General features: G+C 44.5%; 1 protein-coding gene across 1 annotated transcript in view; it reads right to left on the bottom strand.

The window, feature by feature from the left end:
* The window catches only part of LOC128718978 (unconventional myosin-IXa-like), a 34,233-nt gene extending 16,552 nt beyond the window's left edge, over nucleotides 1-17,681 (bottom strand). The window contains exons 1-5 of the mRNA XM_053812596.1: nucleotides 17,298-17,681; nucleotides 9,920-10,030; nucleotides 9,568-9,689; nucleotides 1,497-1,633; nucleotides 1,183-1,418 (exon numbers count right to left, since the gene is read on the bottom strand). Of these exons, the coding sequence (XP_053668571.1) occupies nucleotides 1,183-1,418; nucleotides 1,497-1,633; nucleotides 9,568-9,689; nucleotides 9,920-10,030; nucleotides 17,298-17,681 (990 nt within the window). The remainder of the gene's footprint in view (nucleotides 1-1,182; nucleotides 1,419-1,496; nucleotides 1,634-9,567; nucleotides 9,690-9,919; nucleotides 10,031-17,297) is intronic.
* Between the last annotated feature and the right edge of the window lie 1,050 nt (nucleotides 17,682-18,731).

The following is an 18,731-nucleotide window of genomic DNA, read 5'->3' as shown; positions in this document are numbered from 1 at the left end:
ATATGATCTGTGATAGAGTAAAACCCCTACTGGGAAATAATGCAAAGTATCACCATGAAAAGTGCAACGTCTGTCGAGTGTCTTGCGTTCCCTTCCAACAACTAGCTAACATTAAAGGATCTCAGCATATTTCTGAACTGCTGAGAACACAGATGTAACGCACGAGAAAGATCATAGCTCATTGCGGCACCCAATGCAACGGCATTGCATTGGCACAAATACACGTTTGTACACAAGCCACAAAGATGCATAAAAGCAACTGCAGAGAGTACTGACAGGAGAGAGCTTTTATCGTTCGTTCGTGTAATAGATGCGAGCGATTGTCCACAGCGACTGAACGGTTGAAGTGTGCATGTAGCTATATTACTGACCCCTTGCCGCTCACCGTTAAGTGCATTGATGCTGCCAGCGGCAATGATGACGGCGATGATGCTGCAAATGCCGTGCATAATGATGTCGCTAAATGAAGAAACACATAGCAGCAGCCCCGTTTTCTGCAGTGGCTCTTCACGGTTCAGGGGAAATACAAAGCGTACAGGAACTGTCTAAACGAGCAAGGGGCAAGAAAAACATACCGCTCATCTGGTCCAATGCATTACAATGGTGGCGCTGCTCTACACAGATCAATTAACTGTGCATGATTCAATTGAACTGTTGCCACAGCAATTTCATAAAAGGGGTGTATATCCCCCATTCCTAAAGAATCGATTGCAATCCCTCATTCTAAGCGAGGAAGGAGTTTCGAAACACATTATTCCCTAGAATTGTAAAATATCGATCAGCGTTCAACGCGCATTCCAGGCATTCTAAATAACTGTATGATCCCTAACTGAGGACAATTACGCAGTGACTGTTATCTAACGCATAGGTTCTAAAGCGCCCTTATAGCCGTTACGATGATACCTATTCTAGTGTTGTGTATAATTAACCTTTAGAGTAGAGTTACTTATCTTAAGGAATCATCTCAGGAATCTTAAGTGAAGAATCATTCAAACCAGGAATCGACTCTCAATAGATTCACGAATCCTAACAAATTCTCAGTGGCATCTTTCATTCATATTCAATATGAGATTCATTCATTCAGTTCAAAGATTCATTTTCGATTCATGAATCTGAATCCACCATAGAACCAACCAAATTCCACCCGAAATTACATCCAAACTGTACGTTACAGCACCGTACCTGGTTGCGTTTCTCCTTCAGCATGTTATAGTAAGCGTTGTCCGCGATGGCGAAGATGTGCGGCGGCAGGATCGGGCCGATCCGCTGATTCTGGTAGAGCCGCACATACTTTGGATTGTAGATTGGATGAAACTTGAACGGGTTCACTGCGATCAGGATGCTGCCGACGTACGTGTAGATGTGGCCGGCCTCGAACCGCTGGCGGAGGTTTTCGAGTAGTGTTGCTTCATTAAGATCTATGCCGAAAAACAGGATGACAGAAAAAAAAGTAAGTGAAGAACTTTTCATCATACTGGGAAATGTCTTGGTCTTACCGGGTAGTTGGCACAGGTCAGGATATTCTCTATTTTCTTTTTGCAACAAAAATGGTATAAAATCTCTAAGTATCTGTGGATCGAGTCCGTAACTATCTAGCCAAGGAACGTCGCTTTGTATTTCACGTAGATAGAATCTGCAACGAAACAATCAGAGAAACAATAAGCATGATTAATATCAAATAATACAGACATTTTAAATGAAAGTTATCTGAAAATAGATATTGTGTTAAGAAAAAAAAAAGGAAGACTCGTGTCAGATGTTCGATTTGTGCGATTGTGAGTGATTTAAAGGACTTGGGCCTTTAACAGCTTGAAAGAGGCTCAGTAAGACAGTAAACTCAGTTTAAAACCTAACATTTAGTCCGAAAAACGAAACGAAATTACAGCGAGTTGAATTTTACCAATATATTAATTTCAATGACTTCGATGATTCATTCGGTCGAGCTATTGCACATTGTAATGAACAGAATAAATATAATTACCATCGGAAAAGGAAGTGCGAACAGCTCAAACCAGACCAATCCCATTTCGTTTCGATTTCAATTTCATCGCGACTAGTCGCAACAGTCACACCCAGGCACACACGCCAGATTTAACCCACACCCGAAGACTGTTTGCTTTTCCCCCACCTCCTCAGGCAGATCGTCGTCAAGAGAAAAAAGGGTCTGGAGCAGCATTTGGGCGTAAAGAAGAAAGTGGTCCATTGATCGCAGACATTGCAGACCACTCGAGACGGTTCCGACCGTGGCAGAGTTGTATGCCACCGACGTGCAATATGCTTAAAAACAAATATGACTCATTGGGATGAACTTTTGCGATGCTCCACCGCAAACCTTGCGAATCGAACGTAGGCTGCAGTGGGTTTGGTCTGCTCTCCGTTGCAGCTGACGATGATCGCCGAATCAAACGTCCGAAGGTGTCGAGAATTAAATTGTAAGAAAGTAACCAGACGAAAGCCGCAACCGCAACAAATACGGTAAATAAAATACGAGCGAAAGGCAACGCGCAGTCACAATAATTAAGCGGGCTGAGATCGACCAAACGAAATCGAACGGGTGAATGTCGTGGAGCGATGGTACTTAGTTGCATGGTAATAAAAACGGCAAAGTGAAGGGAAAACAGAACGCTTCTAGATCAAAATATGGTGCGGAATTATTATATCCTTGTCAGTGGTTTATACGATGGCCGCCGCTCAGCTCCGATTAGAGAACGTAAAGGAAACACACGCATCGGCCAACAAACAGTGTGTGTGTGTGTGTCAACTATCTGATCGTCCAATGAGCTGAGACTTTGGCGTTTTGTTGCAACACTTATTAGCTAAACTTCACCATAAAGGATAATTAGTGAACTATAAATTCCGCCCGGGATGTGGTGTGGAATTTGGAGCAAAAAAAAACACCAACTTTTAGCAGGAAATTAATTCCACCCGGCACACCTCATCGCCCCTCCCCCCGGGGTGCCCGTTGTTTGGTGTGATTAATTATGGTTGCGTGACGATGGGTGAATAAATCACACAAACCCGTAGAATCGGGCCCCTCTCGCATTTCCGACGCTGAAGGTAACACAGTTTAACAGATCATATGGCACGGTTTTACCGAGAGCTGCCTAGCGAACGATGTCTTTATAGTGTATAAATATGATCCGCTGGTAAACACGCGTAAATAATGTCCGTTTATAAACAATCCTCAGCACACGAAACACGGGTCTGTGGTCTGTGTTTTGCTGGATGCGACGTGACAACCAATGACATCTTCCCTCCAAAAGCGTGATAATTGGAGCACCACCACTTTGTCAGCCCGCTTTCGGCCGATAGTCCAAAAATATGTCCCAACCCTGCCAGAAGCAGATGCGCTGCTACTTAGGACGTATAAAAGCCACCACCGGGCTGAGACCGTTTACCACATCATTTTGACGCATCGTTCAAACTGGTTGCCTGCCCTAGCGTAACACCTAACGGGCCATAACGTCCTCCACACGTCAATGGGCCGCATCTCCTTTTATCCGTCCGTCCAGTTTTCTTTTTCCATGCGTTGAAGATGTTTGAGAAAACACAGCTGACCCTAGCCGTGAACACGATCAAACTCACAACCATTCGGGGGTGCTGCTGGCTGTTCGTAACCGTTTTAAGATGTGCGCACGGTGAGTGTAAAATTTTACGCGAGATTATTTTTGTTGCTTCAAACATTTATCGTACGAGGTTTGCTTGTTACCGTGGTCGATACACAGCGGCCAGCGGTTTTAACAAACATTCACACCAAACCACGAAAGCAAAAGCGCGGTTTGTTTCGTTTGCCAGGCCAGGAGCCGGTCGGCGCGGGTGGTTTTTGTTACCTTTCGGACGGTAAAGATTTCCCTCGTTCGTATTTGCGTGATGATAAATGTCATCGGAACCGTCAAAACACACCGTCCGTGCAGCTTTCCCGAAGACGCACACACGCAAAATGTTTGGCCGAAGGTCGTTAGCATCGGCCTAAAGTGACAGCACATTTGACGACGGTGGCGACGCTCCGGCAATCTGGCAATGCGCGATCCGAGCAAAGAAAATACACAATAAATTTTAAACCGTAAAAAAAATAACCAACAAGACCAGATCTCATGTCAATTACGGTCCCCGGTTACACCGTGCGGTCCCCAAGCGACCCGTACCGTGAGCATCCGTTTTCGGGTTAAGTACTGCTTGCTTCGAACGCTGACAAGTATTTATTCAAATTGCATTCATGCGACGCCCGTGCTGTACGCTTAAGACACGCACATGCTCCGCAGCTAGGGGAAACACGAAAGACGCCATTTATATACCACAAAGGCGTGAGAATGCAGCTGCATCTCGGGAGGATCGCATTTTCCCTCGCTGCTCACCTTTGGTTTGGCTTAGACGAAAGTCCTCCCCATTGTCCTCCCGCTAGCAGTGGAGGAAAAATTCCATCAAATGCTTCTCGCCTGCATCAAATTGTGTGGAAAACCGGCGTGTAGTTGATCGTTGCCAACAATATATTGGCAAAAGCAGTGGGCGTTACACGTTCGATGGTACGTACGGTGCAATGTGTTTTTGCATGTTCTGCTGGGGTTAAGATAGAATATGAGCAATATAAATATGACCCGCCCAGATACACGTTGCTATTGCTTATAATTGACTGAATTTGTAAATAAGGTTCTGGGTCTCGGACGTCTAAGACTTCCTAAGGCAAGAAGACTTAGTTGAGAAGGAACCAAAGTAGTTCAATGACGATTGTTAGGCGAACTCTACAAGTTGTACGATTCACTTACCATCGTACTTTATTTTAGACTTATGTAGGGTCACGAGCCTCACCTAAGTCGTTAGAATGCCACCGAATGATTTGATCCGAAAAGTTTTTTTATATCTTCCACATGGACACAGGAGCTCTGGTAGGCCCAAACTGAGATGGCGTTGTTCGTAGAATTCCTCAAAAAATCTCATAACATTGAGCTGATAGACGGGATATTCGAAGATATTGATTTTGAGGACTACTGCACAGTAGCTAAGGCCTTACTACAAGGAAGTACGGCCGCTAGTCAGATCCACAACTATTGTTGAGTGAATTAAAAATAACAAGAGGTATCTTTAATGACAAACAAGACTCCAACAATCACAGAGCATCTCGCTTAATTGAATGTAATTTGTACTCCACAGCTTGGTCCATAAAGTGTCTACAACCGATTGACTTGAACTGTAAGGAATGTAGAAGAAAACCTAACTTTGCTCACAAAATTAATGGCCAAAAGAGGCACGAAATGTGTTGGGTTTATATAAAATGTTCATTTCCAACACCAAACACATGTTTAGCAACCAGATGACTATAGAGAAAAAGGACAAAAAATGTAAAACATTACCAAAACATCAATCCTTTACGATTGACAACATAATTCTAGACTGTTAAAAACGTGTCGCAACACAACCTCCATGACGGACTATTTGTCAAAAATGTTGTAATCCCATTATTTGTCAGTTCGTACTAAAACCATCGCTCCAAACATCTTTCTCTCTCTGTCCACTGTTTGTCAAACAAAACGAAAAGGAAAAACAAAGCACGATAGTAAAGGAATGTTTTCCATCACAACACCTGTCCCCGTGTCTCGTGTTTACTGAGTCAAATTAATCCACACCGAAAAAAAAGGTGATATTTGTCAAACTATCCCTGACAACTGGCACCCATTTTCGGGTGGTCGGGAGGAGAGAGCGACCGATCACCTTACAGCATGTGCGTGGCTTGTAGTAAGCCCTCCGAGACCGTGTTGTGAGGCGGAAGATATATTTAGCATCCCCCAAATTCCACTCCCACTATGAAGCGTGAATCGGCGTAGGTTTCCACCACGGAAAATCGTCATCGGCTACCACATCCCAGCCGGGATACGTCTACGTATCTCGTGGGCAATATTTGGCCGGTTGTACGGGACACCTCCGCAATATGCGTGACGACATATGCACTCTCCCATCATCCCTCATCATCCCTGTCAGAGCCGTCTCAGCTTCGGAGGACCAGCAAGAAGCCCACCACACGTTCGCAGCGAAGGCGTGAAATGCCACAGCGTCATCTGGAGCAGGGGGAAAGTACACGAGCGGTGGACGCAAACTAATTAGCGAATGCCAAATGACTTCATCATAAGTGCCAAATTAGATAGAAGCGATTTGAATCTAATTTCCATGATAGCATGAAAAACCATCCGTTGCTAATAAACGGGAGTGCAGAAGAGTGGAAACCCGGGGAAACGGTGCGGTCGGGAGTCTGCGTCCGTGTTTTCCAAGTACGTGTGTGTGTGTCCCCCCGTAGTTTCATTCGTGTCTGTGTTTGCGTGCTCCTTCACGAATGCATCACAACACGCAGAGCTGCAAATAAAGTAAACAAATTGGAGGATGTGCTGCGGCGCGACTTTGCCCACGTTGCACCAGTTGTTGCATTTGAAGATGAAGGACAAGTGACTGTAATTGCATTCATTTTGATCGTAATGATTGACGTGCATTTAATAACCCAATCATTACTCGCACAGATTACGAACCATTCGAAGGGAGGGTGTAACTTACGCTTACTCTGCTGGCGCTACAGCTGCTTCGCTTTGGATCTTTGCCTACTGCAGGAGTCCTCCTAACCGCTCACGGTATTCTAATGCATAATCCCGGCCTATCTGGCGAACGCATCATCGCTAGTGCCTAATGAAGCTTTTGAGAGGAGTCATTCATATGATTCTTCAGTGAGAAGTCATTCAAATCAGAAATCGACTCCCAAAAGATTCACGAATCCTCCGAGATCTTGCCCTTTAGACGCCTACAGCGGAGTGGGTGAGGGACCTCCTCTGTCCATGTGGATGTCTTGAAAGGACTTTAAGGGCCTGGCTTCATTCTCATGACGTAACCAGCCCACCGGAACCTGGCGAGACTAATCCGCTATACAGTGATTTCTCTGAACAATGAGTACGTCGTCCGAGGCCAAAAATCCTTCTGAGAAGCTCCTTCTCGAACGTGCCCACGAGACTTTCGTCAGTTTTTGACCAAGTCCTTGCCACAGAGACTTCTGTAAGTACTATAGAGGTTCTATATAGTCCCAGCTAAGCGACATGCACCGGCAATTTTGAATCTTTTTCAAATTGGATTTGAAACCGGCATTTGAAGTATTTCAACTTCAAACTCCCGTGGTCGAAATGAGATTCGACGCATGAACATTGGTGTATTGACTCAGTGAGTTTGTGTATTGACCTGAGTCAGCCCATGACCAGTTTTATCTTCATCAATTAAAAACAAAGATCATGCTAGTAAGAAATACAGGTAAAATAAAACTGCAATGGATAGTAAAATATACCCAACCACGATCAAAACATATGTTAGACACAAACCGAATAAAAAAAACTATGCTCAACCACACCGACACCGGTTGGTGAAACCACTTAACAGGTATTCCCACTAAAAACGCTAAATGCTATTTTAGGACACGATAGCAAAAAAATCATTTTCCCTTAAATACAAACTTCAATGCAGGTCAAAGTCGATTAATCACAGTCGATCCATTTTCCCAGATCTTGCCCAGACTTAGAGAAGCCATTCATCAAATCTCGCTGTTCCGTTCCACTGCTGCCGTGAGGATAGGCGTGATCAGTATGATCGTGTTTGCAGAAGTAGGTAAGATTGACGCAACCTCACAGATAGCGGCGGCGTGATTTGTTGCGATTTGCTCGTATCGATCCGCGGCGTTGAAGAGAGTTGGTAGTAAACAAATTAGCGCCACTAGAAGCTTCCCCGTACAGGTCCCCGGCAGCTTCTTGCTCTCGGGTAAGCTATTTCGGTCCTATTTTACGTTAGATAGGAATGCGAAGAAAAACATCTCCACACTTTGCATCGACGGGCAAACTGTCTGGAAAGGTTGCCAAAAGGGGTTGTTGAGGTGATAAGAGCACCATCTCGCTCTTTGCAGCAGTTGATGAGTTTAAATGTGGTATGAAGAATAGTTCAATTCATGACGCCCGTACTAATGGCAAGTGGAAATTAATGCATTTCAAGTTCTCTTAAGCATGTTGAAAGTATCGACGGGATTCGTTTTTTTTATTGCAAATAATGATCGACAAAGAATAAAGATCACAGGATGGGATCGTATCATGTGTGATATATCTCTTAGCATTGCAATAAATAAACAAGTACCGTGGCAGAGAGCATCCATAAATTATCGGCCCCAAAATAGCTCCAATCAAGCTGCGAGCAAAGATTTATGGAAAATCATTCCATGCTAAACCTAACAGCATCCTACGACAGCTACAACCACTTCGCGGTCTTGGCCTGTTGTAGAAGTCCTCTAAACCGCATCAACGCCATCACTCCATCTCAATTGCGGCCTACCACACCTCCTCTGTCCGTGTGGACGATCTAAACGGACTTTACGGGCAGGGTCGTCCGGTGTCATTCTCATAACGTGACCAGCCCACCGGAGCCTGGCGTGGCTAATCCGCTGAAGAGTGAGTACGTCGTACAGCTCATCATTCTAGCGACTCCTCCCATTGTCCTTCCACACATACGGGGCCAAATATTCCTTCTGAGCATTCAGCCTCTCGAACGCGGTTTAGAGGGTTTCGTCAGTTTTGGACAAAGTCCATGTCTCAGAGGCTTATGTGAGTACTGGAATTATCCAGCTTCGTGGTGCCACCATCAACTTGATTTTTGCCTCGCTAATCTCCTACCCGTGGTTTTTTGCCGTCTACTTAATCCTTTGCTAAGCATCCGCTACGTAGGAGAGCCGTCGTAAACCAACGTCATCCAATGTCTATGTTATCAGCGTATGCCAGGATCTGGATTGACTTATAGAAGATGGTTCCGGAAGGGTCCACCTCCGAGGAGCCTCCGAGATGGCCTCTCTCTAGCGCTAGGTTGAAGAGTAGACAAGCTAGCCCATTTCGTTGGCGCAGACCCTTGGGGGGCGAAGCGCCCCGAAGAGCTTTCCATCCACCGTCCCCTGACATGTGACGTTGGTCATTGCCATTTGTATGGATCATGCATAGCTTAATGGTAGCAAATGAAAACGAAATGATTAAGCTTCTGATTGGGATAAAATCAATATCAAATCAACACACACGACATCCATCATCATCGTCAATCTCGCGATCTCAACGTTTGGATTTTCAATTTAAAACTTCCCCGGCTTCGGAGAAAAGCTTCATTTGATTGCACGATTTTTATGATCGGTTCGCGCACAATGCATGATGAATGTTGGGAAATCAATTTCCCTCCAATCATCACCACACCGGGTGGTGGTTGTTTCGCCACAACATAAACAACCTCGGACTCTCTCGGGTCGGGTTTTTGGTCACATAAACGAGTCGCTGTGACAAGCGTGCCGCCGGTGAGGTAAAAGTAAAAGTGAAATTCATTTCCTCAACCCGATGTGTGTGTGTGTGTGCTTTTCCGGTACGGGTTTTCCCCGCCATTCCCGGCCACCCATCAGGTCGATCCACACCGTGTGGTCAATTCCAATGCATTGCTGCGTAATCATTATTTCATCAAACCGGGAACCGATAAATTGCATCGAATGCAGCGCCATTGCTGGCCGCTCGATCGCAACCCCCATCCGCTTACCTGTGAAAATCTTTCTCCGAGTGCATCGGCCACAGCAGCATAACGGAGACGGGTTTTTCGTGCGCGGAAAGTCGCCTCTCCTTGCACTCGCCGGCCACTTCCGCCAGCTCATAGTTGTTTCCCTGGAACGAAATGGGCAACAAGAACAAACGATTGATGGAAAATGTTTGGTGAAATGAGCCAAGCTAATCTCGGCAAGAGTAAAGTAATTTTATTGGGGAATTGTCGTCCAATTGGACAATTTCTATTTTTGCTTTAAATTTAAAGAGCTTTTAACTAAAACAATGTTGTATATCGAAGACAAAATAAGCTTGTAAAATAAAAAAATCATAGCAAATGGTCGTTTTCTTACCGTTAGACCCAGCCGCTCGACGATACAGGAAACGATCTCCTCTGCCGTAGTCTGTTTCGATGCTTCCACACTAAGCGCCTCATAGTGGAGCGACAGTGCACCGACGTATACCTGTTCCGTTCGATCGTAGGGAAAGAGAAAACAAAACAAAAAAAAAAACGTTTCAGTCAAGACCGGCTCAAGACAGCGGCAGTTGTTTGCAATAAAATAATGAAAAATTGTACAAAAACAGAAGTGAAAGAAGTGTCAATGGACGCCCGGCCGTACGGCCGGAATGAGGGAAATGCATGCAATGCAATGGAAGGGGAAGGGGAGCGGATAGGAGATGGGAAATGTTGGGACAGGGAAAATCTTCTGCTCGATGACCAAAGCAAACGCGTCCGATGTACGCTGCCAGAAGGGAAAGTAAGGCCATTACACGATGACGAAGGGTTTTCGTATAAGGAAAAGTGCATCAAACTAGACACCAGAGCCCGTTGCAATTTGCCAATCAGTGGAATTGTGTGTGTGTGTGTTTGGTGGAAATTCAATATAATTGTTGAACGTCCAAACGACTCACGGTTGTGTCAGAAGAAACGAATCATTTTTCCCTACTATATCTGGTGCAACTTACTCGCAAATGAGCAACAATCGGCACGATTTAACGATTCCCTAATTGAAAGATAGCAATCAGCATGAATGTTATGGTCGCTTTCCTATTGCAAACCTTCGAAGAAACGTGACATGCCCAAGAGTTTCCGACAAATAAAGAAAAATCGCGCCCCCTTCACCAATCTACTTTGAATGTCATAATCGTTTCCTAATCACATTTCCAACCTCGACTAATTATCATCGCGGACCTGCAAGACTACAATTAGTCGAGCTCTTTCGCGGTGCGTTAGTAAACCGCACATAGCCTCGTGTATGCAACCTCGTGTTGCCTCACTTGTCCTTTTGCAACGAAAAAATGAAAAAGGTGTAACAAAAATTAAAAAAATCCCACCAAACAGTGCTATCTACTTAAACCGGCTGGGGAACACACCCGCCGGCGGCGGATAGTTAGCGACGTAACCGACCCAGAACGTGGCGGCGAGCGGCAACGCACGTTTGTGATGGCAGAAGGAACAGATAACCACGACACACACGTTACCGCAGTTGCAGTCACTGCGATACGCGCCGTGGGGCCGTGGCAGCTCACGTTTGGCAAGACCGGAAGTTGGAAAATGAAAGTGGATTTGTTGCAGCCGCGAGACATAAGGATAGTGCGTGCGCGGTTTAGTTTTTCTTTCCAACGCTTGGATCCACTGTGAACGGCACATTTTTCCGGTTGAGTGCTAAGTGGACATGTAGACGATGAGATATTGTAGAATCAAGTCCATGCTTGATCGTGCTGTTTTTGAGTGCAGCTGGACTTAAACATGACTTTAACCAGTCCTTAATGAATTCAGAAGCTATCCCACCATTTGGAACAATTCTTTAAAACATGATTAGATGCTGGTGATGCTGTCTCACACGCGCTCTGCCCTAAGGTCCTTTGGCTCCTCTACTTGAGATCGCAATCACGCGCAATATTGGTAATATTGTTCTATTTCCCTCCAGCCACGCTTCGCTAGGAAAGAACATCTGCACAAAAACTCCATGATGTCACGAAAACACTCACCAGAGAGCATATGCTTGCGCCGATTACTAATTGCGCACCCATGCCTGCGCGAAGTGGAACCGCAGCAAGTGCGATGAATCATCCCGAGATGAAATGGAATCGGGAGAAACAAACGATAATTAAAGCATGACGGAATGAGTTCCATTTAGCTAAAAACCCCTCCCAACATACACACATCGGCAACACATGGCGTACAGGAGCGAAGCGGATCGGCGAGACACAATCCACCCGCCGAGAACGTCCCCATTTTGTGCAACTAAATTTGGTAAACTGGAACGAAAGGCGGCGATGCAAACAGCCTTGACCTGGGGACGAATCGAGGAAGAGCAACCGGTATTGGAATCAACCCGATAGTCGGTGCGTGGCGGCACCAAGACGTTGCTGGTTTCGGTTAGTTCTAGATGACTAACGAAATCTTACTGCAAAGAAAAACGACTCACAAAATCTGCTTCCCAACAGACCTTGCGACCTTGTGTGTGTGTGTGTGTGCGCGAGATGACGGCCATCTTTATGGGTGTCCCTCCCCTGCTGAGTGTTAATTAATTCACCAAGAAGCGTTTCGATCACGGGAGATATGAGAAATCGAAACCTCAAAACATTACCAAACCGCTGCAACATAAACACCAGCTTTTATTAAGATTTTCACAAAAGTGGATTGCGGAAATAAGAAATTCTCAAACTGGACATCAAATGCTTTAGGCATTTCGAATAATAATCGGTTCTACTTTTGTCCGTTTCATATCAGACTTGACCTACCGTATCTACTATTCGTGGCTATCTGTGACTTGTATTGCCCAAATAGCCTGCGTACCGGGGATGGATGAAAAGAGAATCTTTTGGCTGACTATAAAGATACATAAATAGTATTTTTGGATGGAAGAACATGCTCCTATAATGCCAAGCTACGAAATCGATTCGACCAGTGTAGTTGAAATTTGAACTTCGGACGGACGGATTTCACCAGAACCAGATCGCTCTGGTGTTTCTTTAGGGGAGAACTCTTTCCATATACGGATCAGTTTTCAATGGATGACATTACCAGCCATAGGCAATTTTGGCTTTTTTGTGTGATAGTTTAAGAGAACTCTTTGATTTATTTACGTGCCAAAAGCATCTTGTGATGTTCATTGGTGCTTAACATCTTGTTAACCTCAATTTCACCAGACCAATCGCCAAAGACAATTTTTCAGAATGTCGGTGATGTCATGCGATTGACACCGGACAACCGAACATAAAATCTCTTGGCATCAGGGAGGTACTTGTCCAGACTGAGATGGCTAGCCGAGGTAGATGTGTTCTACCGAAGAACCGAAATTCTTTAGTTTTGATTACTTTAAATTACATTAAACAATCTTAAATACTTCAATAAATTATATTAACTTAACTAATACCAAATAATGCTTTCGAAAAACAATCTGTTTGCCCAAACAACTTTGAATGCCAACTGTGACTTCTCACTCCCAGCAACATGCAGACAGTTTCACAACACATCAGAACGTCCCACCCCACGAAACCTCACTGTCCCCATGCTTCCGTGTCCTGCGCCAACCAAGTGTGCGTCCATTGTGAGCGAAGAATTTAATACACCATCAAACGCGTCCGGCGTCCCAAGAACGCGCGCGCGCGCCGGCCCGCCGCAAACAAACACACACACACGCATGGGGTGTAGAACGACGAGAACGAATAAAAAAAACGAAATGCAAATTTATGCGTACATATATTTGTTTGATATAGTGCTCGAAAACTAGCACCGGCGCGCCAAGCGCGATCCTAATGTGAAGCGAGCGACCGAGTCAAGGGGGCTTGGGTACGCCGGTACGATCGGCCCGTTGAAGACGGTTTTGCTTCTTCGTTGTCGTTACGTTCGTCTCCGGTGTCTGGTTCCCAACGACTAACCACGGCCGTTGGGGGCGAGGTTTGAATTTCGGTTGAGAATTTCAATCCACCCTTTTAGGCCCCCCCATCCCCCCATACACCTCCAATGGGTGGTGGAGACGAAGACACGTTTCTCAGTTGATGTTTCACACGATCTGTGGCGAGATTCCTATCCACCTACGCTGTCAGATTCTTGGATGCAAACATGTTCGCCATTCCGCGTGTAAAAATACGTTTTGGATACAAATTCCATATTAGTACCACTGATGGTTTATCATCAGCATCATCATGTAATTTTGTTTAGATAAATTAGTGCCGGCTCTTGTACACCCGGAACACATTTTGCACAATCAGGAAGCATTGAGAGCACTGCCATTGGAATACAACAAGGGCGGCACCTGATAGCACCGATCCCACCCTGATCATCCCCGTTTATCCCAACGGATGGTTGAACAATTCGCCAAAAAGTAAAGAATCTATAAGAATCTATAAACATATAAGATTATTAATTAGGAGGAGTTATGTATCTATTGTATCGAACAGATCAAGACACAACAGCATTCCGAAGTGTACATCACCGCGGAACAGTGATTAGATTTAATTGTCCAACGATTAAGGTTTGTCATTTGACTAATTTAAATATATATAAATTTTTACTCTTTCGTACGGCTGCCAACGGCGGCCGATCTGTTGGCAGCATGATGATTTTAATTTTATGCCATTATCCGCGATTGGTCTTCACCGAGCCGGCGTATCCTCGTCTCTTTCGCATCAGGCCCAAGCGGCGTGCGGGATGAGAATGTTCAACTGTTTGCATAGTGTTTTGGCGTGTCGGAACGAAAATTGGGATGGGCGACCGGCAATATCTCGCCAAGGAATTTTAGAATGTTTAACCTTTTTTTTTTAAAAAAAAACTTCCTCATCGCACACCGAAACCAAGCCTCACCGTGGCAGCACCCCAAAACGTAGCCCCACATGTGAGATGATTGAGTGACACAGTGGTAGCAGGTGTTTTGCCGCGCACCAGCAACAACACCGGGCAGTTCGCCAAAGTGGAAGTTGAGATTTAGCTGGGCGAATGTGACACCGAACATCTGACACGTTCTGATCCCTGTCCGGTGCATCTGTTCGAAGATGTTGGACGCTGCTGATTTGGCATGTGATCGGCAATCATACCGTCGCGAGGATCGCATGAGACATCGTAATAATTGGGATTTATTAATTTATTTATTCGCTATTTGCAGTTCTACAAACATCATTGGACGTATTTTGTTTGAATTAAAAAAGGACTTTTCTTAAGATAAATTTAAACATAAGTTATAAATGCCTGTCATATGTACTTTAGCTAATATTGAAAGATTCGCGAATTGTCTTTATAATTGTATCAATTCTTATTTTACAACCATTTTTTTTAGATCAATAAACTTAGAAGACGGTAAACTATATGCAGAGCCTTAATGAATGCTGCAACGGCTTACAATCCTAATCATAATTAGCCGTCAACGACTTGACTGGGAACTCTCGGAAGCGTTGCTGCGAATGTACATAATGTTTCGACAAATGGAGAAACGCGTCAAAAGCATGTGCGTGCTGCAGTGTAAGAAGCGGAAAATGATGGTTCACCTCAATGGCAGGACAGCACGGAACCGATTCCACCGCTTTTATGCATACCTTCACTTGTCCCGCCCGACCCGTACACCGCGTCCCCCTGTACCGTAGCTCGCTTTCACTAACCGGTTCCAATAATCAATCATTATTGACGCAACTGTCGAATAGATCAGCCTACATCAGCGGTGCAAAACAACTGCTGCTGCAGAAGCACTCGTCGATGGTGCTGCAGTGCCATGACTATAACGGCATCCCTGGCTGTTTTTTTTTTGTTGCGTCGATAGCTCTTGTGCGTGAGTGCAATGTTATCGTAACGCTCTCTTAATTGTACAACTTGAAACGCATCTATTTTTCTGCCCGATATCGGCCAGCCTAAGGGAGTCTGAAGGACAAAAAAGATTGCTAGAGAACTCGTGTAGAGTGAACTGAACTGTCAGAAATCGAAGACACCCGAACGAAGGTCTCTTTGCAGTGGCAGAACAGATCAAAATGACACACGAAGGTGTATCTTACCGTTCAATAATACAAACCAGATCATTCAAAGCGCAAAAATCGTTCTGTAGTATCGTTTAAGTAGCAGCAGAAAGAAAAAAACACAAAATTAAAAGCACACAACGAAAGAGTAAACGAATCAGCCAGCATGTTCGCTTCATTGCAACGAGATTGAGATAGCAAAAACAAAATTCCTTGAATAACAACGCGTGCAAGATAAACAAATCCACGGTCTGGCAACGATCTGGAACAGCGGTGAAGCGACCACACCACACAAGTGATGTGCATAATCACCACCGTGCTGCTGTGTACGGTAAGAAAAATATGATTTAAAAATGGTTTCTCGCATGAGAATGTTCTTAACAGCATTAAGAATTGTTGAAGAGTTTTTCAGGAAAAACAATTCATAAAACTTGGTTCACCATCTGCTGGCAGGTTGTCTTAGATTAAGAATGCTCGAAAAACATCACCTGGAAGTAGTTTTTACTAGATCCTAATCGCTTGGCTTTCCGGGCGTCCCTGTAGTGTAGTGGTAAGGGTGTCAGTCTTAGCACGCGACAGGATCGCGTATCAAATCCCATACGGAGCATTCCCTGGTGGAGGGAAGCTTCGCATTTTCTGGACACGACAAGACCTCTTGATTAGAGATGGGAAATTTAATTCTTCTCCTAGAGTTTAAATTCGAGCTAAAGAGTTAGAAAGAAGATTTAACTCTGAAACTCACTCTTCAAAATTTCAAAAATTTGTTGCTCCCCTTCCTCCAACTTAATCCTTCAAAAAAAAAAAACAAGGAAGCAATATATAGCGAAGAACGTAAGAAACAATAGCACAATTTATTATCTCCGACTATTACTAACATTCTTGTAAAGTAATATAAATAACCCGTTGCTGGGTCATAATTGATGTCAATAAGTCGCACAATACATAACTATTACACATTATGTTAATCGACCTTAAACAACATATTGCATGCTAATCAAGATCACAGACCAGTCGTGTCCGTGTTGGTGTCAATCTGGTCGCGGAGCAGATTTAAATCATTTAACGTTTAAAAACATTCCCACTCCAATTCGGAAAATATTCCACTTTAGTGTCAACAGTTTGTACCGTACACATTCTCGATGGAACCATCTGCCAGACGCGTTTACAATGTCTTACATCTAATAATCTTACACATTCTATCAATTCAACAATGTGCGATTATTGAGCACGGGACTAGCAAACTATTTGTTCCAAACATCAAAACTGCTGCATTTCGACTAGCAGCGCAGCAAGAGGAAATTTACGCAATATGAATTATTGCATGACACGACCATTACACCAGTTCTGTCGCCATCACAGCGCGCCATAGTAGAACCCTTTCGTCGGTATCGTTAAAACCGGAAATGATTAATCAGCCGTCCTCTGCCCTACACCGCCCTACATCATGCATGTGCCCCGCCTGCTCTCTCACACAACAAAACCGATCGTGTGCCCTTCTAATCACTATCTTCATCAGCAACTTCATCATCAACAGCACCGTCGTCACACACAAACGCAATGCGACCTGCGACAACAAACTGCAGCCATTTGTTCGAACACTGTGTCATATTGATTTTATTGCTGATGATTCATGGGCATTTATTTATTTTTTTTTTGTTCCTCCAGAAATGCAGTTGCCTAACGTAATGAGGTGAGCATAGCACCGAACGCCAGCATAGTCATGTGCAAGTCGAACCGATAAATCGTCAACATTTTTGCATCCTCCCAACGGATGCCTTTTACCTTCAGCATGATGCTCGTGTCCAGCGTGACGAAATCATCATAATACAGACGCGAGCGTCGCGCGATCCGTCGCTTCTCTTTCCTTTCGGCTTGCAGCGCACTGTCAACTTCCTGGCAGGTGGCACTGATATCCTTTTCTGGGGGTGCTTTGCCGCACTTCATCGCTTCAGCCGGCACGATGGAAGATGACGGTGAAGCAGCAGCAGCAGTATGTTGTTCCGCATTCAACTCCACTTGATTGGTCTGCAGTTTGGAACTCTTGATGCACTGGGAATCGGTTGATTTCGGGTCATGCATCGTGGCTAGCAGCTCTGACAGAGATGCATCACGCGGGGAAAGCGCCTGCCTAGGGTGATTCTGTCGCACCAGCCCAATAAAATGCATAGCCAACGGATGGGCACTCACTATCAAATGGGATTTCTCTCGTTATTTCTTCGCAGAAAAGCACTCTATTATGGCACAACACGATAATCAACAATAAAACACGTCTTTAATTAAACCTTTAAAAGACACTTTTATTAAACTACACTGAAATAAAGCCTTTTTTCATAAGAACTCGACACATTTCCAATGTTTGCACCGCAAATACAAACGTCACACAGCTGGTAACAGGTAAAAACCATTTCAATGCATACTTGATGGAAGTGCGAGCTGGTTGCTATTTTCCCACAATTTAGCTCGCTCCCCTGCTTTTAAAAGCTCTTCGTCGTGCGGCGGTGCTGCCGGTTCCGGTGGATCAATCTGCCGGGCATTTCCGGCCCATCACAAAACAGGAAATGCAAATTATTTACATCGAACTACTCCAACGCTAGTACGCATCGATACGCAACGCAAGAACACTGGCCACCATTTTCCATACACACACACACATCAAGGATCACTTTTTTGCAATGAAATTGCCTATTGTGAATTTAACTGGTTGTAAAAGAGAAAAAAAAAAACCATCACACTATTGCTGCAGGTTCCCACCAGCGTCGCAACGGAACCGAAAGGGAACGAATAAAAACACAAACTTCCAACGCAGGGACTCATCTTCCGCAAGCAATTGCACTGTGGAGACCGGAAATTCGTGCAAATTATTCGAGCTCGAGGAGTCTTCGAGCACTTCCATCACCGGCAAAATCACACTGTAGAATATTTTGATCGAAAGGAAAAACAGTTTTCCAACGAATGACGTTAAGTGCTTTTCTTTGCCGAAATATTTCGTATCAAACCTTGCCTTATCGAACTTTACACACGAAGTGAGGCTTCATATATTGCTCACCGACACTAATGAAGCTTTGCCTCCAACGTGTTTGTTTGATAAAAAAAAACACACACACACACTCACTAAACGCTTCTTATCGTTAAACACACCGATGCGTACACATCGACATCAATCACATGTGTGTCTGACCCTCAAAGGGGATGGTGCGTCGGTAAGGTAATATCGCC

Source organism: Anopheles marshallii, chromosome 2 (assembly GCF_943734725.1).
Source record: "Anopheles marshallii chromosome 2, idAnoMarsDA_429_01, whole genome shotgun sequence".
Taxonomy (NCBI): Eukaryota; Metazoa; Arthropoda; class Insecta; order Diptera; family Culicidae; genus Anopheles; species Anopheles marshallii.
This window is presented reverse-complemented; position numbering and strand designations above follow the sequence as displayed.